The sequence below is a fragment of the Echeneis naucrates genome, chromosome 19, assembly GCF_900963305.1.
Source record: "Echeneis naucrates chromosome 19, fEcheNa1.1, whole genome shotgun sequence".
NCBI classification, from domain to species: Eukaryota; Metazoa; Chordata; class Actinopteri; order Carangiformes; family Echeneidae; genus Echeneis; species Echeneis naucrates.
In genome coordinates this window covers 4,609,403-4,632,734 of record NC_042529.1, presented here as the reverse complement: position 1 = coordinate 4,632,734, position 23,332 = coordinate 4,609,403, and the positions used below count along the sequence as shown (strand labels likewise).

General features: G+C 40.7%; 1 protein-coding gene across 3 annotated transcripts; it reads left to right on the top strand.

Moving 5' to 3' along the window:
* The first annotated feature begins 1,691 nt into the window (after window positions 1-1,691).
* On the top strand, window positions 1,692-18,652 carry ppm1bb (protein phosphatase, Mg2+/Mn2+ dependent, 1Bb). Of its 3 annotated transcripts, none has more exons than XM_029527777.1 (6): window positions 1,692-2,078; window positions 9,260-10,102; window positions 11,413-11,530; window positions 12,079-12,190; window positions 12,814-12,871; window positions 17,770-18,652. In XM_029527777.1, the coding sequence occupies exons 2-6, from the start codon at window positions 9,272-9,274 to the stop codon at window positions 17,797-17,799; spliced, it is 1,149 nt and encodes a 382-aa protein (XP_029383637.1). In that variant the 5' UTR covers window positions 1,692-2,078; window positions 9,260-9,271; the 3' UTR covers window positions 17,800-18,652. The 3 variants fall into 3 exon arrangements, with proteins under 3 accessions (XP_029383637.1, XP_029383636.1, XP_029383635.1); XM_029527776.1 differs by lacking the exon at window positions 17,770-18,652 and adding an exon at window positions 14,498-16,493; XM_029527775.1 differs by lacking the exon at window positions 17,770-18,652 and adding an exon at window positions 14,471-16,493.
* The last annotated feature ends 4,680 nt before the right edge of the window (window positions 18,653-23,332 follow it).

The window sequence follows — 23,332 nt, the reverse complement described above, 5'->3', positions numbered from 1 at the left end:
AATTGTATGTAGAACTTGTTTGACTTCTGGGTAAAGTTATACTTTTTTCCACACTACATAACATGGCTGACAACCATGGCAACTATATTAAACCACTTGGATCCATTCACAGCTGCTGTCCTGTTATAACTTTTATGTTGCTGTGCTCAGTGAGAGTAATATCCCAATGTGGACCAGGCAGAGCACAGGTTAAACATGTGACTGCTTACTTGTGGGGAACCACCTGATCCAATGCGTTTTCACCAAAATGCCCTGCATTGTTTCCCATTTTTCCTAAAACCTAGCAAGGCTGTTGTATTAAGCCAAGGGAGAAAAGGTCACCCAGTGCATTTATGAATGCTTCTGGTTTGAATGCAACAAGCAGTTTGGACAGTTTCTTGCAGGTTCAGTCCTGGCTAGATTAACCCGCTAGATTGCCCAAATAAGTAGTTCTTCTACTATTAACACACCAGTCCCTCCCACTCTTTGTTCAATATGTGCAGTTTTTATGTGCTGAAATACAACCTGTTAGCACTTGTGCAGCCCCGAGGGAAGTTCCTCGCCGTTCCTAGTAGGTAATTTGACTACGGGCACAGTATTAGTTTGTGTTTATTGCAGTTGTGTGCTTTAGGCTTGATTGAGCTCGAAGTTTCCATTTGCTCTATTTGTTTTCCACTTGACTAGACACTGTACAGAAATTGTGGTTTCTGTGAACAATGCCTCAGCAATGAGTACAGATGGGTGTGGGAGTGATTATAAATGCCCCCCCCCCCCCCCAACACACACACACACACACTTTACATTCCTATTAGTACAGCAGAGTGTCAGTGGAGACATAACCGTGTCATTTCCTTTGAGGTCTGCACAACAATGACAATGTGCTGTGCTCCAATGCAGGGCCAAAAAATCTGTCCCAGATGAAGTGACAAGATCAGGAGAAAGACACATACAATATAGGAGATATAGAATATACTTAACTTAACTTATACTTAACAAGACACAACTACACGTGAGAGCAGCATGAGATTTTGATTGAAGTCACCCAGAGAAAAACTTGTAGGTAAACACAAGGTCTTACAAAGTGTTTTTTTAATTAAAACGTAAAAAAATATTGGGTTTCTTGTTTGTTCACCTCCCTTGATAGTATTGTTGATGCTGCGTATCACGAGAAACCCAATGATACCACAATCCAATTCATTTTATGTCTATACCAACTTGGCCAGTGAAGCTGATACTGACTCTCCCTCTGGAGCCCATTCAAGCATCCCTGCTGAACCTGAATCGTGTTGCGCTTGTTATATATCCCGCGGGCACTCAGATCGTGTGTGGTAACTTCTAAGTTACTCAATATAATACAACATTCACATCTAAACTGAGTCATACATTTCTGTTATTTCAATTTTGAGGTATTGTCGTGTTAAGCTAAAAAACAAAAACAAAAAAAAAAACGAGCCACCACAGCGGTGGCAAATTTTGATTTGAAACCTGTCTCCGCCTACGGCGAGTCGCTCCGGCGTACGCTTGTAAATTTTACAAGTACATCTCCCAGCTCCAGAGCGTCATAGCTCTTTGGCAAACAGACCAATCAGGAGGAAATTCTGGACAGGGGCAGAGCTAATTGACACACAAAGTAGCCAATTAGAGGACGTTTCGTTGACACGCCGCGACCAATCAGCGAGCATATGCCAAAAATAACACCTCCTCTTGTTCAGCACCCAAAGTCGAAGGATAGCTCTGGCCTTTCAATGGAGGAAAGTGCTAGATTTGTCAGTGTTGTATAATATCACCAAATTCTCAGTATCCATATTTGTTTGGGAACGGATCGGAATTTGTCTTCGTTTGATGTGAGGGACAGAACTGGCGTCAAACATGCGTAAAAATCAACGCTGTCCAAGCAGGGAACCACCGAGAAAGGAATTATCGCCGCTCATCTGAGGCCAATCTCCATTATTTTTGTCAAATAAGGAAACATAACATAAGCTAGCCGGCTAACGTTAGCGCCGCAGGTAGCTTTAGGTTAACGACACATCTTCACACAAAGGCAGAAATCCGGGAAAACGACCAAGATTGGATCTACGCTCGCACAGCAGCAGGAAAACGTAAGTAGCATGCTATCTGCGTGCGCTAACGTCATTAGCTCGAGTTTGACAAGCGTTGGCTCCAACGACAGCTAACTGTTAAGTTAACATTAGCACGCCAGCTAATGTTAGCTCACATCAACACTCTGGGGAAAGTAGGCCTTTCCGTTGGAGGGACCCGGAGTTCAGCATGTGGTCAGTGGATCGGTATTTAACACAGAAGCGCGTTGGTTCGTGCTACATGAGCCGTGTTTGTGCATGTACGTTCGGGGCACAGACAGATTTCTAGGAGGTTAAAAAAAAACAAAACAAAACAAAACAAAAAAAACAACCAAAAAAAAAAAAAACTACCCCACCACCCCCACCACTTCATCCTCCTCCTCCTCCTCCTCCTTCTCCTTCATCTGTTTCAAGTTTCAAAGTAACTCAGCCACCGCCAACGTTAGCGAGCCGGGTCTGAATGAAGGGAGATTTAAAGTAACTCAGATGTGAGCGGACGAAAACCACACGGTGATTTCCAGCACTTAGTCTGGTCCCAAGTAAGCTAATGTAGCGCGGTACAAGGCTACACTTGCTGTAACCGGCTAATGACAGCTTAGCGGACTTTGTCATCTGGGTTTCAATGGTTAGCTTGGTAATTATATTTCTAACCAAATGATATAATATTTAATCAGGCACAAGGCGACAGACAGCCATAGCTCCAATTACATTAAATAAATAACCATGTAGTACTGCTTAAATCCAAAGTCACATTAACTGCATGTTGTGTGAGTTGTATGTACACTGTTTGTTACCGTTGTTGTATACACGGTGTGGTTATAAGTACAAAAGATCATCTCTGTCAGACTCAGTCAGTATTTAGTCTGAGGTGTTTGTAAGAAGTCATGATTCACTGTCGCAGAAACTTCATTCATTTCTGATCAGAGATCTTTATTATTGATTGTTGTATTCAAGGTTATAACAAAATATAGTGCAACGTTTTTCCATGTGGTTCATTATATATATTGTAGAGTTGTAACAATTCCCCAGACAACAAATGGGAAATAAACTTTGATAACAAAATACTGCATATTATAGCATGCGTAAATAGCCATTTATTTTAGTGCAAACACTGTTCATCAGTTTTTCAAGCATTGTAGAAGTGGTGTATGTTTTGCAATTTATGTCTTAGTTGTTTGATTGTACGGCCAAGTTTGATGATATTTAAATGTATTTGTTTGTCTTTTTGTTGACATATTACATATATTCAAGATGTACATAGCCACAGGTCAGCTGTTTTAAATCTATAGGGTTTGTCCTGACCATAAACATGGGCTTGGTCAGGAACGCCTTAGATATACAGGAGTGTTGGGCTAAATAAGTACATGTGATCAATCATAACTTGGAGACTATTTAAAAGAAGCTAAGTTAAGCCAATACAGTCGTTAAATTTGGGCATGAGTGTCTTGTGTCACCTTATGCAGCATCCCAAATCAGTAATCAGACCAATCAATTATCCAGATTAGTTTTTTCTTCCACCTTTAATATTGCAATAGGAATGTCTTAAACTCTTCATATACAGTGTGTTTACTTCTAGTTTGACTCTGTTCAAACAGGGGTCTTCTGTTGGGTGTCAAAATACTTCTTTGACTGAAACTAAGACTCCACCAGCAGTCCAAAGAGTTGTCACCCAATGTCTGATGCATGCTGCCTGACTCCATGTCAAAGAAAATCTTTACATGTGCATTTCGGTGAAGTAAAGCTCTATACTTTCCACATTAAGACGGTTAAACGTAAGAGTTGTGAATTCTTACTGCCCTTAAGTTTGGGAATTTCATCTTAGATTTCCCTCCTATATTGTTGAGAAAGCTTAGACCTGTGGTTCCCAATTGATTATCAGTTTTGTATTTTGCCGTTTGACATTGAGTCTGTCAGTTACCCTGCTCTCCTTCTCAAGTGTATCAGATTGTGATAAGGTGTGCAGGTGATCAGTGTATGACACCATTCAGTGTTGGGCTAGTGCTCTGTATGCCAGATTTGGGAGGCGTTCAATATCTGATTATCTTATCTGAGCCAGCAGTCACTGTGCAAAGACAGAAGTGCAGATGAAAGTTAGTCAGTGTGAGTTTGAGATGGTCATCCAGCTAATTTAAAATTTTGATGGACCTTTTAAGTTAAAAACTAAAAAAAGTAAATGTCTGACAAGGAAGACTAGCCGACTACAGCAATCTCCTTGGCTCAACTCTTCACATGGAGCAATTACTATCTATCATAAATACGAAGAGTAATATCTCCCATTGATGTAGAAGTTTCTTGTGCTGATCTCATTAATAAGATATACTTGGAATGGTTGGAAGCTGTTGTGGACTTGATATTGGCACTGAGCTCCTGATTTGATTGTCATTCACAAACTGTAGAATAAATTCATTCTTAGATATTTGATGAGTCAGTTTCTTCTCACGGCAGTAACATCAGTCAAACAACACCAGAAGTTAACATCACTCTATTTACTAAGCTACCCGACAGGGAAAGGCTTAGTAAAATGCAATTCACAGAGGTCACTCAACTTCTGCATCCTCCCATCTTATAGCCAGAGATAATATCTGTTAGAACACAAAGCAATGATGAAGCAGTGATGTAAGCATTTGTTGCAGAATACCCAAAGTGAGCTAATAATCCTAGAATTTACTGAGAACAGGTGCAAATGCAAAGACCGATTTTGGTATTTTCAATCAATCAGCATTGGTCTTTAACGTAAAACTTCAGAATCTGAAAATATAGCATTTAGCAACTTCATATGTATTAATAGTTTCTCAAGTTGCATTGTTTACATTTTAAGATGATTGCCAGACTTGAATATGTTTCTGCATACCAGATCTTCCATGTGCCACTCATTAAAACAGATCTTGGTTTTAAGATGGAATGTACTATATGGTTTGTTTAGCTGAGTTTTTTCCTGAATGGAGATCCTTTTGTTACAAAATGTGTTTGATTGCCTTTAGAGAGGTGAGTTAACAAATCAGTTATTTGATGGACTGCATTAATGTGTAACTTTGACAATCAAAGAATTTTTTTATATGAATCTACGAATATCCATATTCCTGGTTCCAGCTTGTAAAGCATTCAACACAAATTTTCACATGCAACCAACTCGGACGTTTAAGCTGTTGCTGAATTTGAACTGTCTTTGCATCCTTTCATGTTGATGCTTTTTCCACCAATAATTGCAGAGATCTTTTTCAGTGTCACCATTAACGTATCATTGAACATTACAGTTACACCTGACAGCATTTTATCATTTGAGTTTATGTTTCAGTGTAATACACTGGTATCTCACAGTCATTAAGAGAAAACTATATCGACCGTTGAAGGGGAAAAAAATGCACAAGAGCAAGTTGCACTGGAGTGATTTCCATTGACAGCGATGATTCAGGACAGGAGCTGTATGGGCAGCAATAGAAGCACTCCACTTCGGATTACTGTATAAGAGAGGAGATGAAGAAATTGATGGTCAATAAAGTATATTGAAGTGTTACATGTTCAACTTGTGCACCTTTGCTCTGTGTGTAATAAAAGAAATGTAAAAAGGCAGTATAAAATGGTTTAAGCAGGAGTGTCGGATAAGATAAAAGGATATATGTAAATATGGAAGAACAGATGCAAAAAAAAAAAAGGTGTAGCTGTACAAGTCATTATCGTTGCTTAGGGGACCAATTACACAACAAAAGCTGTGTCCCAATTCAGGGTTGCCAACTTCAGAGTCCATATTTCAAGACTCAGTACGTCATAACAGTTCGACAGGGCTGTTCCATTCCAGACACTTCTCCAAATGCGGCAGTGAAATGTGACCTGGTGTATCTTCTGTAGCCCACGCTACCACAGTCCACTCTGGGTTGGCTAAGTTAATGGTGCGTTCAGGTGCAACTTCTCTGTGTTGAAATATCATATGACCGTGTCACATTTAATGGGTGTTTGCCTTTAGACGGTCATCACTCCCTCAACCCATCACAGGGACTGGACCAATGAAAGAGCCACAGCAAAGTGAAAATGCTGAGACAGAGCGGTGATTTTTCTTTTAAGCCGCCTGGATAATTTGATAATCGCGGGATTGTTGAAGGAAAATGCTTTGTATAGTGTATTGTTTGCTAGGTTGTTTTTTTTTTTGTTGTTGTTGTTGTTGTTGAACTGAGATGTTAGAAGTGTTTCATGAATAGCCCTTTTTCTGCTGATCTACTGTTTTGTTGGTTTCAGGGTGAGTCTTAAGGTGGACAAGAATCACTCAGGTTTGGCTTAAAAAGACCATCTTCACAACAAAAAAATTTGCTGCCATAATATTCATTTAGCTTGGCTAATTTGATCACAACTGGATTATTCACTCGCCTTCTTGGTTATTTTTTCTTGTGAGGGAGGAAATCAATTTGAACATTTTGGTCTAAAACTTTTGCTAAAATTTCTTTGTCAGCATTGTGTTGTTACCCACATAATTTTTGAGGAGGAAATAGACATTGATGAAAGCAATACTAAAACAATGCTCAGAATAATTTAAGTTGCCAGTGCAAACTAAGAGGGTTGAAAGTTTCCGTAAAAGGCCCTTAATGTGCCCAGTTCCATTACCTAAATGTAAGGTATGTCTGAGAAGTAAAAGAAAAAAAGTTGACTCAGACACTCTGACTATAATCTAATCAAAATCTGGTAAGCTGTTGTATCCTTGGTTGTCTAGTTGTCATGGAAGTTAAATATAAACCTACAGGCCTAGTGATTTGCAACATATTGTTGTGTACACTTGCATAGCGCTGGGGGCTTTGTGTTAAACTCTCTTCTGAGAGAGCATTAACTGTTTTGTGTGAGTGTGCCTGCTTCCAGAGCAGCACTCGAGCTCTCTGCAGCATTATGTAATCCCCAACCTTCCACTTCCCTCTTTGTAGCCAGTGGTTTTTGGCAGACATGCGTCTGAGCATCGGGGGTGTTAGTTTTCACCTGCGGTTACAACGTGGGTGACAGCAGTTTGGAGGGGGTTAAGTGGCTGAGAGTTCGTGGTTTTTGTGTGACGTCTCGGTGGAGATGTATATTTTTGTGTGTGTGTGTGTGTGTGTTTGCAGTCCTGGTTTATCGTAGTGTTGTCAGCCGGAGAAATCTCATAGTATCTGCATGTGTTCTTGCAGTCTGAAAGGAGTCTCCTTTCAGAGTCTCACCGCTGCAACTGCTTTAATGGATGGATGATGCAGCTCCCCTTTCCTCTCTACCAGGCAGCTGTGTGTGTGTGTGTGTGTGAGCGAGCAAGCAAGTGAGGCAGACTCGGAGAGGGGGATGTCGCTGAATGAAGCTTAGCTTGGATGTTTGCACTGCAGGGTGGGTGGTTGCTAGGCGATCGCGGTGTGTTTGTTTTATTTTTAGAGAGAATCAGTGCTGGTGAACATAACAGATTTATTTTTCACACACACACACACACACACACACACACACATATTTGACACTTTCTTATCAAATACGAACCAAGAAGCTGCTTTTGAATCTCAGCGGCTGGTGGAGGCTTCATTGAGGGAATTCTGTTGATATAATCATTTAGTTGGAGAGCACTAGAGATGTGAATGGTGTGGCCCACTGCCCCACCCTGGACATGAAATCTAAACCAGCCTGGCGTATTTATAGAGCGCCTTTTTCTCGCACATAGACCATGACACCAGTGGACATGCGCCGAGCAGACAGAAACACACACACACACACACACACACTTTCCTGTGAAACCAGCTTTAGTCACTCTCCTTGTATGTACCAGCCTTTTTTGGGCACACGCCTGTCATACCGTATGTGCACTCATGTGGGAGGTTATGCGGAGTGAGAAATCAGTATGTTGAAGACGCATACAGGGTGTTTTCATTATTTTTTTTTTTTTCCTTTATTGATTTCAAGATCTTATGAGAGCTAAAACCCAGACTAAGCAATAGATGGTTGAAGTAACTCCATGCTGCAGCACTTGTTGACATTTAAATCAGAAATGATTGGTGTGATGGAAAAAATGAAGTGCCATTATTCAATGTGGCCAGAGTGAGGACCAGGAAGTGCAATCAGGCTTTTTAAGGCAAATTAAATATACATTTATCCACACTTATATATACATTCCACATTTGAAAGCCTAACAGTCATGTTGAAGTATTATTGTTACATCTGTACCTTGGACAAAAGCATTTTTCATCTAATGTTTCTCCTTTTCTTCAACTACCGAATATTTAATCCCTCTCACAGTCTGGAAAGGTTTCTCTTCCCTTTCTGCGTTTGTGAATTATCACAAGTAAGTTTCAGTTTTTAGACAAGAAGTTCAGTCATCCAAACCAAGTGAATTGGGAGATGATGAGCTTGTTAGCTCTTAGACTGCTGCCAAGATTCCCCCAACTGACAGACCAGAGATGACTTGTTTTGCCTCACAAAATATCACCATCAGTAATTAAACCCTTTGTTAAATGATTGGTTAATGCTCCAAGTGTTCATGTAGTTGACAATGGACCAAGTTTAAGTAAAGCCCCAATGCCAACCCTCTCAAATCTGATCACATTGCTGTTGAGCTCTTGGCCAAAAGAAATTCGGACTTTGCTGATTCAGTAATGCTTGTCTTTTTCTCTCCAGCAAGTTAAATAATACTATTACTTATCGTGTTGAGAGTGAAAGAAGCTCTGGGTGCTCAAATAAGCTTTAGAGCTCAGCTCTGTGGTTCCTCCTCTGCTATCTTTGTCTTGTTGTCAGGATCCCTGGCTCTCACCATCCATTAAGTAATTAAAAGCACTCGGTTATAATAGTGAGAGGCAGCCTACTGAACTACTGACACCGGTGGAAAAATGTGTGATTTACAGACAAACTTTTAGGCCCACAGGTTAGTTTAGGCCATTAAATATAATGTGATCATTTCAAATACTGCAGGTTGGACAAAAGGTTTGAATTTTACTCACATTTTTCTGAAACTTTTTCAAAGTTACCTGTGCAGGGAGGCAACTGCTCCCTCCCCCCTCCTTTTGAATTTCTATTTTGAAATTGTGAATCATAACACACAAAGGTTGCCCTTATTGATAATAGGAATAATTATATCCTGGATACCTAATTTTGAAGCTGAAATAATATATGTGGGAATTTCAAAATGCCATAGATTTACTTTTGAAAGTATGTACTTTTTTTCACTAACTACATTTGCAATGTTTTAATTTCCTGCTTCTTTTTGCTTAATCCATCTCCAGCTATAGGCAGCAATGGGTGCATTCCTGGACAAGCCGAAGACAGAGAAGCATAGTGCCCACGGTGAGGGCAATGGGCTGCGTTATGGCCTGAGCTCCATGCAGGGGTGGCGGGTGGAGATGGAGGACGCCCACACAGCTGTGGTGGGTCTTCCTCACGGACTCACCGACTGGTCCTTCTTTGCTGTCTACGATGGCCATGCAGGTTCCCGGGTGGCCAACTACTGCTCCGGCCACCTGCTGGAGCACATCTTGTCAGGGGGGGCTGACTTCGGTTCAGGGCCGGGCTCTGTGGAAGGCGTGAAGGACGGCATCCGCTCAGGCTTCCTGAACATTGACGAGTACATGCGCAGCTTCACTGACCTGCGGCAGGGCCTGGACCGCAGCGGATCAACAGCAGTGTGCGTGTTGCTTAGCCCGACTCACCTCTACTTCATTAACTGCGGTGACTCGCGGGCCGTGCTGAGTCGAGACAGCAAGGTGGGCTTCTCTACCCAGGACCACAAGCCCTGCAACCCCCGTGAAAAGGAGCGCATCCAGAACGCCGGCGGCTCAGTCATGATCCAGAGGGTAAACGGCTCCCTTGCTGTGTCCCGGGCCCTAGGGGACTACGACTACAAATGTGTGGATGGTAAGGGCCCCACGGAGCAGCTGGTGAGCCCTGAGCCTGAGGTGTGTGTTTTGGAGCGAGCAGCGGAGGGTGACGAGTTTGTGGTGCTGGCATGTGATGGAATCTGGGATGTCATGTCCAACGAGGAGCTGTGTGAATTTGTCCGCTCACGACTCCTGGTGTGTGATGACCTGGAGAAAGTCTGTAACTCAGTGGTGGACACCTGTCTGCATAAGGTAAGCTGTATTTCCCCCACACACATTCTGACACATTTGAGGTGAAGGTTTTTTATTTTTATAGTTATGTGCTGAAAACTTGTCTCTTAAACTAGAGCAATGGAACATAACACTCCAACTTTGATTAAAAAATGGTTTTCAGTTAAGTCCAGCTGTATTGGATTAAACAATATCCTAGTGATACTGATGGGGGAAAAGTAAATAAGTTCAGGAATCTCATTTCACTCTCTTTTTTGAAAATTGTTGAAGAGACTTGACTCCTGTTTGATCAGTTATCTTGCTTATTTTTCTGTGATAATGAGAAAATATTGTATTTAAACTAAATACTACCAGTATTATTTGTTTAGAGGTGTATAATGTAGACTGGCCAATTATACCAATGTAGGGGATGGAGAATGACATCACAGTGTTAGAGAAACCATTTAACTTTCCACAGAACGTCTAACAGCATGAGACCTGACAGATCACATGCTGAATAATGCATCACTATTGTGATCAGTCCATCTTTATTGGCCTCCTCAGTTATCGACCCAAGATGAGACAAGAATCAAATCTTCGCCTGAACTGATCCTAGCCAATAGTCTACATCTCAGACTTTTCCTTCAATGCCTTTCTTCTTCTTCTTATTTTTTTGTCTGGGGTTTTTTACCAATAACCAGCGAGTCCACAGCTCCCTGGTTATTTCTACTTTAGTGAATGGGTCATTTAACAATCTCACGCTGTCATCAATCTCGTCTGTGGCTGTCTTTTGTCAATTATGTGACACTGCACACTTAGAGAAACTTACTCTACGACCACATTGACTTTTTCATGGTAGTGACAACGTGACCATCCATTGATTTGAGGCCAGACATCTACTTTCTTGGCTGTAGATGTCTGTTTCCTGTGAATTCCAACTAGTGTGCTGTCTAAAGCGAATAGTCAAATCAACAGAGCCGAAGCTGGCAATTTTTCAGTGAACAATCTATTGCATTATTATTGAGATCATACTCACCTTTTTGCATTGTGTGATTGTAAAGAAAAAGTAAAGGAAAATATAGTGTATCATACCCTATCTTGCTATCTAATGAGGTATAAAAGACTAGACACCAGACAGAACTAAATTTACGATTTTTTCTTGTTTCTTGTTTCTCTTTCTTTGATTGTCTGAAGCTCCTGTTTTTTGGGGTCAGTTAACCAAAACATCACTAACATGTCGATCTGAACTATATTGTGTCAAAGTTAAAAAAGAATTCCACACGCAATAAAATAATCTAAATATATACCATATATAGCAGATATATTTCACTTGACTGTATTTATCTCTACAGGGGAGCAGGGACAACATGAGTGTGGTGTTGGTGTGTTTACCTGGAGCTCCCAAGGTCTCAGAAGAGGCTTTGAAGAAAGAAGAGGAGTTGGATAAATACTTGGAGACCCGTGTTGAGGGTCAGTACATCCACACCTTCACACACATTAACGTAACAGACTGAGAGCATGCATTTATCATGGTGTTCACCACAATGACTAAACCACGTGGATGATTATTAGTTTCAATGTGTTTGCAGCTAGTAGAGTAGTGCAAGCAGCTATTTGAACTTTCATGTCTGATGTGCTGTATTTGAAGTTAGTATTGGATTATTTCATACTGTTGACACTCTGCTTCTTTGAAAAAGTTTTTATTTCCCCAAAATATCGTTCTATATATTTTTTTTTTTTAGTTAAGTAAAACAAGTGGCCGCATACTGTGCTTAGTCTCTGTGCGCATAACCAGAACAAAATAAACATTCTTTAGGGTAGTACAAATATTTGAAATCTGTCTGCTACCCAGTCAGTGGTGCTGCAATTCGAAATAATTGGTGTGTCTTATTTTTCCATGACTACGGGTACTTTCTCAGCCTGTGCAGAGAAAAGTGGTGGTTTTTAATGTACTGAAATGTTGCCTCATGGGCCATAACCTCTAACAAACCACTTGTCTTCTTTGTGCTTGTGTGTAGAGCTACTGGGAAACTGTGGGGAGACGGGAGTCCCTGACCTGGTGTCTGTCCTAAGGAGCATTGCCACAGAGAACATCCCCAATCTTCCACCTGGTGGCGGCCTGGCCAGCAAGTAAATACACACTTATGGACAACATTTAAACTGCGTGTTACGTACTTTGAACATATATTATCAGCTGAATATATTAAAATAATAATTATAACACCTGATTAGCAGTTATATGCTATAGGAAGTTGTGAAGCTATTTGTAGAGCTACAGATTAATAATTGAAATAAAAGTTTCTACATAGTTGTACTAATGTGACACAATATGTGGGCATGGTCATCAGTTGGTCATTAGTTATCAGGCAGTTGATCTTGGGGTGATTCCGGTGAGTCCAGTTCCCGTTAATCCTTCTACATGGAGGAAAGAAAGCTTTCAACTATTCAAATACGGTCTCACTGTTTGTCAGAATCCTTCCCAAACTATTTTCACCCACTCCATTAAATAAAAAGTAGAAATGGACGAGCACATAAGAACTTACAAATAACCCTCATGAAAACACATTAATGGCTGTATGAATAAAGAGTAGAGTAGTCTCTTAATGCTCAATACTAAAGTATCCACTCAGCTGCTTCCTTGGTTCCATTTATAATCTCAATCAATATACATTTGCAAAGAATGAACAGAGACTGTTTATATTATGCTGGGTGGTGTTATTCTCTCCACTAAACTGAGATGTGTGTGTCTGCAGACGCAGTGTGATCGAGGCGGTGTACAACAAGCTGAACCCTCACAGAGAAGAGGAAGGCGTGAGTTGATCTCTCTCTAAACCCCTCACCTCTTCAACCTTTCACCCCACCCCACCCTTAATATGACCTATTAAACACACACCAGCCCAGACAAGGACACTCTTTTTTTTTTGTGTGTGTCTGTGTGTGTGTGTGTGTGTGTGTGTTTCTTAGAGTGAGAGAATATGAATGTGTGTTAAAGTGTGAAAGAGAGTGGAGAAGAGACTAAACAGAATAGCCTCTGCAGGCTCCATGAAACTCACTTCATTCCATGTTGAAAAGCATTGAATGTCATTGAGGTCAGCTTCAATTTGTATTTATATTTGAAACAGGATATATAGCAGGAACTTCATAAACCTATTGAACCCCTCAGCAAAGCATGTTTTAACCAGCAGTCCAGCTTTACCTGGATTAAAAACATCTGAATTTTAGAGCTGAAAATATGTCTTGTGTAAATACACCAACTGTGGTATCCAAACTTTCAAGAACAATTAATACCATCTTCTTAAATTATGTATATGCAGTTCTTGATGCTGACGAACGGGTATGAAAGATTTTAAGTCAATTCTTTGAATGGCAATGTTATCATTCACATAAATAAATACAGGCACTTATGGAAGCACTGCCATGAACAGAAACATTACGGGTTGTTACAGGACTTGTTTAAGAGGCTTTGGGTCATTGTTTTTGTGGAGATTTATTGATTAACAAATAATTAAGCTCTGAAGAAATAATTCACTTGGCGTAAAATTTTTGGTCTTTCTTTTTTTATTCTTTATTTTTCTTTTATTTTTTATTCAGCTTTGCATCATTGCAGTTTTGTTTTTTTCTTTCTTCCTTTCTTTCCAAACCATTTTGGTTAGAATGACTGATTAGTTGCATTCCCAGAAACATTTTTCAACATGTATGAAATACAATAGCAATATAAAGTATCTCAGTTGTCTTGTTAATGTTTTCCCAGAGTGGTATTTGAATTGCTTTTTGTACGTACATTTTTTTTTTTATGGTCTAATTTAAAATATTAAGTGTGCAATCTGGCTCTCAAGATGTAAATAAAAAAATAAATAGATGCTTCAAAAGACCTTAAGTAAGTACACATATAGATCAACTGTTTACAACCAGCTACATATTTTGAGCACTGACATAATCATTAGATCGATAAGTCACAAATTCTGTTAATACTGTAGGAAACTCGTGGTTGTAGTCAGAGGATATTGCTTAAATAAACAGCTGTAAAGGCAACACACTTTTTAAACGCTCTCCTGAGGAAACGATCTCATTGGGGCCTGAACAGTCTGGATGTGATGATGATGCATGAAGGCATGTTAGTGTATTTGCTTTATTAATGTCAGCTGAATGTTGACTTGCAGGCTCTTTCTTCTGGGCTGTGTGGGTGCTGACCAACCACTTTCTCTCTGTTACACCATACAGCGAATATAACAAAGAGTTGTTGGTCACGGGGTCAGAGGTAGCGCTTGCATGGGCTTGTCCAACTGGTGCAAGAATTTCTCTGACATTGTCTCGCTAGTGTGTGGTAGATATGTGTGACAACGATGTGAGTATTGTGCCGCTGCTTGTTAGATGTATATGTGTGTCTTTGACCATGGAGCGTGCCTGCAGAGTCTGACCCCTGGCGTGTCACCTCAGGCCTGTGCGGGGGGAGAGGAGGAGAGTGAGGAGGGAGGTGGCAGTACGGCGGCTCATCTGCTGGAGGCACTGCGGCAGTTCCGCCTCCATCATCGGGGGCAGTACCGCGCGGTGCTGGAGGAGTCCCTTGCCGCCTACCACCTGCGGGGGGAGAGCGCTGTCCAGGGAGCAGGGGAGTGCAGGAGGACCTCAGGCGACAACGTTGGCGACGGCCAGGAGCAGCCCACCTCCCCTCCCTCTCCCCCCTCGCCCCCGCCCTCACCTGCCACTGCAGAGCTGGAGGCCAGCCAAGATGCGCCCGCCCCTGAGTTTGGTCCCTCCTCTGACTGAGCCCGTGCACCTACCCACCCATCTACCCGTCTGACCCAGAGCTCTGATCAGATGCGCAATGACCTCTCCTCTCTCCCTCATCACAGAACTTAAATGGACACATTGGGCATTTCCAGCTGCCAATGCCATTTATGAAAATATTAATGAAATCATAATTGCTGGATATAAAAATGGCCCCCTGTGTCTATTCAAGCTCTGTCTCCCAGCCAGATACATACTGTCTGCCTGATGAGGACTCTGATTTGTTTCCTCTGTCCTTTGACTGCCTCAGCTTGGATTCCCCAAAATTGCCAGCCACTTTTAAAACTTGACCACACACATTTGTGTTTACAATAGCAAATAGTCAAAACCAATTATTTTTAAGTTCAAAAGTGGCTTGCGAAGCAAATAAATGAACGTTGTACACCATGGCCTTCATGTTGGCTTCTGGCTGATTTCCCACCTGACTCCTGCTCCCCTCCCTCAGCTTCACTCCCCCCACCCCCCCACACACCTGCTTACAGTGGACAAACTGACAAAGACAAGGAGAGGAGACACTCTGAGCTGCAGCTATGTCTCCAGGCCTACTTCCATCTACAGACTCAGAACACACTTTTGTTTGTTTGTGTGTATGTGTGTGTGTGTGTGTGTGTGTGTGTGTCTGCATGAGAAATCTGTGTTGATTAACATGTTCAGTGATGTTGGGGTTGTTTCAATCACTGACCAGCTGAACCACAGACGGGATGCTTATGTAGGTGGGTGTATATTTGTAGTTTAAATAAGGGTTCATTTAAGTCATTCTCTTACCGCACCTGTAATTCAACATCACAGTTTATTGCACTGCCTCACAATTGCGCACAAAGAAGTTTGTTCCTCTTTGCTGTTACTCAGGTGGCTGTAAATGTGTCAGTAACTCTCAAAACTAAAAAAACTAACTATTGTGATATCATGCAATTGAAGTGGCCATGAAATTGACGCTAAAGCCAGGCTAGTGCCCCTCTGAGGCTGTAGTGTTCATTACACATCAGCAAGAAAAAAAAAGATTTGAAAATGACTGGATATAGTGTCGCCAGATTAAAGTTCATATTATTTCCAGATTATAAAGCCATCATCCTTTGTGTAGTTCTGTGTTTGGTTTTTGTCTGAGGCACTCAGACTCGGCTATGTGAGGTTTTTGCCAACAAGCAGCTGTCATGGTTAAAAGAAACAGCTACAAACAGGACCGACTTCCTGCTTGTCATTATTAGCTGCTTGCACTAACTTATGAGAAAGCTAGAATTAGTCAAACATGTTTGTTGCTGCTTGGAGTTGCAGAGTGAGGTGACACAAATGAGATTAGTGCTTCAGTTGAGACACATGAAACCACTTAGTTGGGTTTTAGGCAGCAGATGACATAATTGAACAGAGCTGCTGTTGTGATATTGGTCTGCTAATGTTTGCGTGCTTAAATGCTTACATATCTGCATATATGCTTGTAGACTACTATAAGTCCTGTTGATGATAACAGAGCTGGGCGACTGTCAGCCCTGGAAACATGCTGTTGTATGTATTCCTGTCACAACACAGCTTTGTCAAGATGTATCTCAGACAGGTGAAAGTTAGCCTGAGTCAGACTATGTAGAGCTGAGCTGGATGGGTTTGAGATAAAAAAAAAAAAAAAAAATGGCGATTAACTTGCTTAGGTTGACTAACAATATGGCCTTTGACCTGGCGACACCCTCAGGCTAACGCGTTGTTTGTCAAACATACATACAGTTGACCTACCGTGGGATACTGTTACTGTGGGCCACTGAAATGGTGACGATTTGCTCCTGAGTATGTTTTGGTATTTTTAGTTAGTAAGACAACTTTCTGAGGGTCTCAGTCATGAACTGATGTGAGACCAGTGGAATATTTGACCTGAGGATGGTGCTAGATGGGTGATTAGGACCACAAACGTATCACTCCATCCGACACTTGTTTTACAGGCTGCACCTCATCACCGAAATGTTGGACCGTATCCAATATTAGGTCCCTGAGGTTGTACTGTTACTATAGCGTGGCTCTAATACGCAGTCCAGCACCTGAACAGTCAGTCAATGATGTCACTGAATCTGTACTATGTGGGAGAGTTGTGAGTTCAGAGTGTAGCTGAAGTATTACTGTACATGTATGTACACAAACACATTTCCCAGGGCTCATGCTGCCAGATGCTGGTATTAACTGTGGCTTCGAGTTTCACAACTTAGTAAAAAGCCCCGTAGGGCACATTTTATTCCTTTCAGGTTATGACGTTGTTTAAAATGACACAATATGAAACTCTTACCTCATTGTGGACAGTGTTTATTCTTCCTCTTTGACAGCAGGTGGAGGGAGTATGTATAATACCTGGTACCCAATAACTCTGGTAATGCATGCACTGCACTTATCTTTTACAGTATCTAAGGCACTTAACTATCAAGAGGGGAAGTTATGCTAAACACTTTGTGCGTGTGTGCGTGTGTGTGTGTGTGTGTGTGTGCGTGTGCGTGCGTTGTTTGTGTCTGAGTTGTATTTGTATGGGCTTATGTGGACCAAATCAGTCCCACACATTTAAAAATGACAAATGAACAAATAAAAATGATTTGAGGTATGCTATGATTTTGTGTCGTGTATCAGTACCGCTCAGTGTAAAAAGGCTGCACAGTTGTTTTTGTTTTTCTTTAGTCCTCTACCAAAGTAGGCACCTTGAAAATGTATTATTCAGGATTCAGAAAGCAGAAAGTAGTGTGGTTTTATACTTGAAACTAGCTCTATGTCACGAAAAGTCACTGAAATATCTGATAAAGTTTTTTTATAATTTAGAGGAACTGTTCTCTGTCCTTAGAATACGTAGAGGCAAAACAAGCTGTATCTTTTCTGTTTGCAGTGGAAGACAGTAAGAACAACAACAAAAATAAACTAACGCACATCTCTCTATCTCTTTTCCTTTTTAACACACCCAGAGTGCCGGTGAGTTGGAGGACCCCTGGTAGCCGTGGCAACGACCCTCCGTCTCCTCCTGGTGATCGGTGTATCCGCCCAGAGGAGTGTCTCTCCATAGCGCCATGTCTTTCTCCACTAAAAAGAGGACATGTGGTGTGTGTTGGAGTGCGTGAGTGTGCGTATGTTGGTTGTGCGTGTGTGTGTGCGTGCGTGCGTGCGTGCGTGTTTGCAGCAGTGGGACAAAGACGACAAACGACAACAACTACACACATGCATACTGCTTTAAACCCGGAGGAAAAACAAAATCACTTTTCAGACATGTCAAGATTTTATGAACTGAAGCATTGTGATGGTAGAGATGATTTTTACCATTGAGGTGTTTTTTTTTTTTTTTTCCTTTTCTTTTGTTGAATGTTGACATTGAACACCTGACTTCACAATGACATGAGGACCTATAATTTGTGTGTGTTTGTATGTGAGAGATGAGTTTGTGAGTGTTTCACGGAGGGCCAAGAGAAGTCAGACGGTGGAAAAAGACTTTATATGTAATTCTTCTTCTCCTGGACATTTGTTTTTTTTTTTTTTTCTTTTCTTTTTCGTGCTCCTGGGTCTGATAATTGCCTAACACCCTTGCTTCTCCCCTCTTTAAAGACACACACACACACTCTCTCTCTAACACACACAGGCACACCAACATCATAAGCGCCCCACCTACCCCTTGCTTCCACCTGTGCACGTATGTGATGTGCCACCTTCGCAGGGCACTGCATGAGGACTTTGGTTCTACATGTGCAGCTACATGGTTTTCTCGTCAACCCAGATGGACTGCCATTGGTTAAGACTGACTGAACCTGAAGGGCCTCTGGGCTTGTGAGTTTTTTGTTTTTGTTTAGTTTTTTTTTTTTTTCCTTTCCATCTTTGCTGATACAATTAGGATGATGACGATGATAATCATGATGGGGGGGCGGGAATGGGAGGTTATTTAGTTTACTGAAGAGCCGAGTGCAAGTTGGACTCATGGAGGTGAGGTGGTGGGCTGGGGTGGGGAGGTTGTTGTATCACTGTTTGGACTTCCTTTCCTTCCCCACCTCTCTCTTTGCCATCACAGTTGGAGGTACACATGACAGCGCACTGTCCTGACAGGGGAAAGTGTTTTTTTTTTTTTATGTTGTCCATGAGGTTACTAGCTGCTCGCTGTGTAGAGTGAGTGAACTCCCTGTTTTAACCCTGTTCCTGGTTCTCAGACTGCATTGGTAATGTTTGTATTGCTGTTGTTTGATTGCACTCACATTTGATTACAGAAAGCGTCTATATATGAAATAAAATACCTGCCAAGGACCCCGCGGTGGCTGCGTATTTTAATAAGACTAGTCCTGTTATTTGTGGATGTTTGTGTACGTTGGTGTGGTTTCATGGAGGCGGTTGATTGTCTTACTTTCAGAATAAAGTCACAAAAATGACATGACAGTTATCAGTCATATAGAAAGCTGCAGCCTACATATTTTCCATTTTCAACGGTTTTTTTCTTATGTTTCTAATCGCTACTTTATAGGATGAAAAGTTCTCGAGTGAAGGCTTCACATCTGCCGTCACCGTGTGAAGATACCAAACTCCTACCAGCTGCAGAAATCCTGTTCTAGTGCACCTCATGTTTGAGTATAAAGTCAGGGTTTTTAACTCCCATGAAAACGTGGTGCAGCACAGAAAGACATTTTAAAATAAAATCAAATGTGTGTACTCCCACTGGACAAGTAGTCCACTACAGAAAATCGAACTGCAACTTTCCTGGTTTAAATTTGACCAGAGACCTTAGGCACACGCTCCTCTTGTCTCACCACTTATCTACCTCTAAACTCTGCCCTCCGTGGCCAAAGTTTGCTCCAAATTCAGTATTTGTCTGATTTTTAGTAAATGGTCAAGTAACTACAAACCATAAAAATGATAAGTATATCTGAACTGCTAGGAAGTTTGGCCCCCTGACTAAGTCAGTGCTCAGTATCCCTTCTTTTTGTAGCCAGCTCATAGGTTTTTGCTCCTGATTCACTCTTCTAGGATATTTTTGGGCTGTTACAGTTGTGTATAGGCCTCTTTTTCACTTGACTGACTGCAGGACATGTGGATGGAATTGTCTGATATCAAAACAAGTCTATTGAATATCAGAAAATTCTTCTTTCTCTTGGCGTAATATTTCCCATGTCAGTGGTTGCCGCACAAAGTAAAATATTTCCATCCCCAGGCTGAAGAGCTGGTTCAGGGCAAATGTGGTTAAGGTGTGTACACATACACACACGCACAAATGAAACTAGGACAAATTAACACTGCAAATGATCAAGGGAAATAGTTGTGCGAAAGTCTATAAAAATTCTTTTCAAATTAGAAGAAATATGGCTAAAAGAATTTTGAAAAAACATTTCCAGTTCACGTATCCATCAAAAACCTGAACCGCAAAAGTGCATTTAGCAAGGAAAAAAGAAAATAGACACAAATGGTTAATGTAGTTCAGTCTTGATGTTGGACAAAGCAGTTGAAAAATTAATCTGACAACACAGAAAAAAAGAAACAGAATGAGAGAGACTTTGGATGCCTTTTAACTGGATATCTGAAAACGTAATTTTTTTAGTTTGGTAGTTAGAAATGTTCTGTGCTGAAGACTATATATATATATATTTATTTATTTTATTTTTTTTTACATTTTTAAAAATTTTTTATTTATTTATATTTTTTAAGTGATCCATTTCATCACAGTAAATCCTGCAGGTTCCTGCAGCTATCGTCAGAATTATCACACATCACATCCTGACTTTCCCTCACTTTTCTATATAAGTATCATCTAAAAAAAAAAAAAGAAAAAAAAAAACTAAACGGAGTGCATGTTGAAATATTATTGTATGTGCCTCATACACACACACGTTACCCTTGTCTAATCTGTCACTCTGTCATAATTTGATGATAATCCCTAATCATAATCACATCGTATCTTAAAGGTGTTCTCAATCTGGAGCGGGATTATGGGATTGTAGAGCATGTGTGTTAGAGTGCGAATGAGCGAGCAAAATATATTACAGTGGCGGTGTGTGTTTGGGGGGTGAATTTAATTTGATGATGGTGGGGTACAGCGTGCGCCTTCTCACCGGTTCACCCGCTGAATCCACATTAAGCCTGATATTAAAAAAAACAAAAGACACTGACCTGTTAAAACTGTTTGTTTGTTTTTTTTTGCTCCGCTGCTCACTTCATCTTTAATCTCTTTCACTTTAATTTGTTTTTACAGAACTACACAACATAAAACAACAAATTTGCCGTCTTTCCCTTTTCTGTTTAATATAAATTTATTTTCAAGATCTTTACGTGACTTTATGTAATGCAGCGTGTTTTGGTGGGACAGTCTATCACTTTGGTCCAAACTGAGCTGTCTGGACAACTAGTGAAGGTCACAACATCAAAATTTGCAGACGTTCATACTTAGTGGAGTCGGTGTTCTTTGACTTGCTGTGGGGATGAAATGAGGCTGACATTTATTATTTATTTATTTATTTATTTATTTATTTATTTATTTATTTTTTAATCCAATGACTCAATGATTTACATGAAATTTGGTACATATATCCATAATCTAAAGAGGGTATATTTTCTGAAGCTGAAATATCTCTACATCTCTGTGTGCTCTGTGGAGTTCATGCGCAAAAGCTGTGTATGTAGAATAGTGTGAAAAAAAAATTATATGCCCAACAATAATTTCTTTAGCTTCAATAAAACGAACGGTAAATTTCTGTTAGTTTCATATTTAGCTTTACATGTCAAATACATGTAGTCGAATAGAAAACTCCATATTCCACTCTAAAATGTTGATTAAAGGAGCAAAAACTGGAAATACCAAGTAGAGTACATTGGCCTAACGCGCTAAACTAAGTTTCAGTATTTTGTTGTACACCTGTGAACTAAGCCTGCTTCCATCAGCCTCAGCTGTTCTTCCATCTGTGTTTAGGGACACCAATGTCGGCACGCTTTGGTACAAAACTAAACCAAGGTCAGAAACATGCTCAATCTGTAAAACCTTGAAATTCTGTCACCGCAAACATCCAGATGTTAGCGTCTCTATTTCGAAGCAACGCCTCAGCGCAGCGCGGCTGCAGAGGCTTATTTACTATTCTTCCTCCTGCCTCTCTCTTAAATCCGTCTTTCTGCACTTATTTGAATGGATTGCAGCTTCTGTGAAAACTTTAGAGCTTCTCAGTTCACAACCGTTAACCTTGGGCCACAGCTGATTTAGAAACTGCATTTACAGGGCACATATGCTTGGCACACAGATCCTTTTCTGCGTTACATTATTTATATAATATATTTCTGTTTTTTGTATTTATTCATTCCTTTCCTGAAAGGGCAGTGAAGCTGTTCATTGCCTGTGCTGCACTCTCCACATCCGAAGGTCGGCTGACCCGATGACCCCGACACGCTAAAGAATATGTGCCAAATGAAAAAAACCAATGGTTGAATTGCTTTGTCAGCAGGGTGGTGTTTCTCTCTCTTCCCTCGCTGTTGAGCCAACTCTCTCTCTCTCTCTTTTTTTTTTTTTTTTTTTGAACCTGCTTCAGTGCTTTCACTCGAGTTCTTCCTCTTCCACCCACTCTTGTCTTTTCACACCGGAGGACCTGTAACTGCGGGGTGAGGGAAGTGGTGACTGGATAGTTCTGCAGGTTTCAAACTAGACACCTCTTCTCTGAGTTTGAATTTAACGCTCTAAATGAGAGCTCAAAGGAGTCCAATTTTCATACATGGCCAAATATGAATAGTGACGGGCCCCTGAAATCTGCGTGGGTGTGTGTCTGAGCCTGAATTGTGTGTGTATTTGTGTCTCAGCATATGATTTTGAGTGGAGTAATTTAGCAGATGAGCGGGCGGCCATTGTTAGAGGGATAATCTGGCTCTTGCTGCTCAGATAGGTTAACATGCAGAAGATTAGACCAGATTACCCCCAACCACACCAGACAGGGGCCAGCTTTCCTCCCCCTTTCTCCCCTTTTCTCCCTTGATTTGAGCAAACCCTCCTTTTTTTTGCCAGCCTTCTCTTTTCATTCATTCTTCATTTCATGTCATTCTCTTTTGGCTTTAATTTAATTCCTGCATCATTGTCCCACTTTTTATCTGCCTCGTCGGGCCTTTTCTTCCTCATCCTCCCACATTTCTTCCCTCTATTGCTCTTAATATGGCACTTGAAATATCAAGTTGATATCAAAAAAGAATATAAATACAATATATTAAAATATATTGTACAAATGAATACTGTGGATGAATTGTATTACCTGAATAGAGCCACATGCAAATATATTTAGAATCAAGGTGAATTCATGTATCTTGTTATTGTTTTATCATCATATTGTAGGTGCAAGTTAGAGAACTTAATTTATTTTATGTTTTGGTGTTTTTTATTTAGCAAAACTTGGAAGGGATTCTAAAAATGGATCAAGTCTATTGTTGATGCACATTTGAATTTTCTTCTAAGTTGTTTCTGTCATTGCTGCTTGGGACAGTATGGAGGTTCATTTTAAGGACAAGTGACGACAGATCATAATCAATTGCATTCAT

Excerpts from the sequence above, each read along its gene's own strand:
- ppm1bb (XM_029527775.1), top strand. The coding sequence starts at position 9,272 with ATGGGTGCATTCCTGGACAAGCCGAAGACAGAGAAGCATAGTGCCCAC. Across the intron at positions 10,103-11,412 it reads TGGACACCTGTCTGCATAAG|GGGAGCAGGGACAACATGAG; the intron begins GTAAGCTGTATT and ends TTATCTCTACAG. Across the intron at positions 12,191-12,813 it reads GGTGGCGGCCTGGCCAGCAA|ACGCAGTGTGATCGAGGCGG; the intron begins GTAAATACACAC and ends GTGTGTCTGCAG.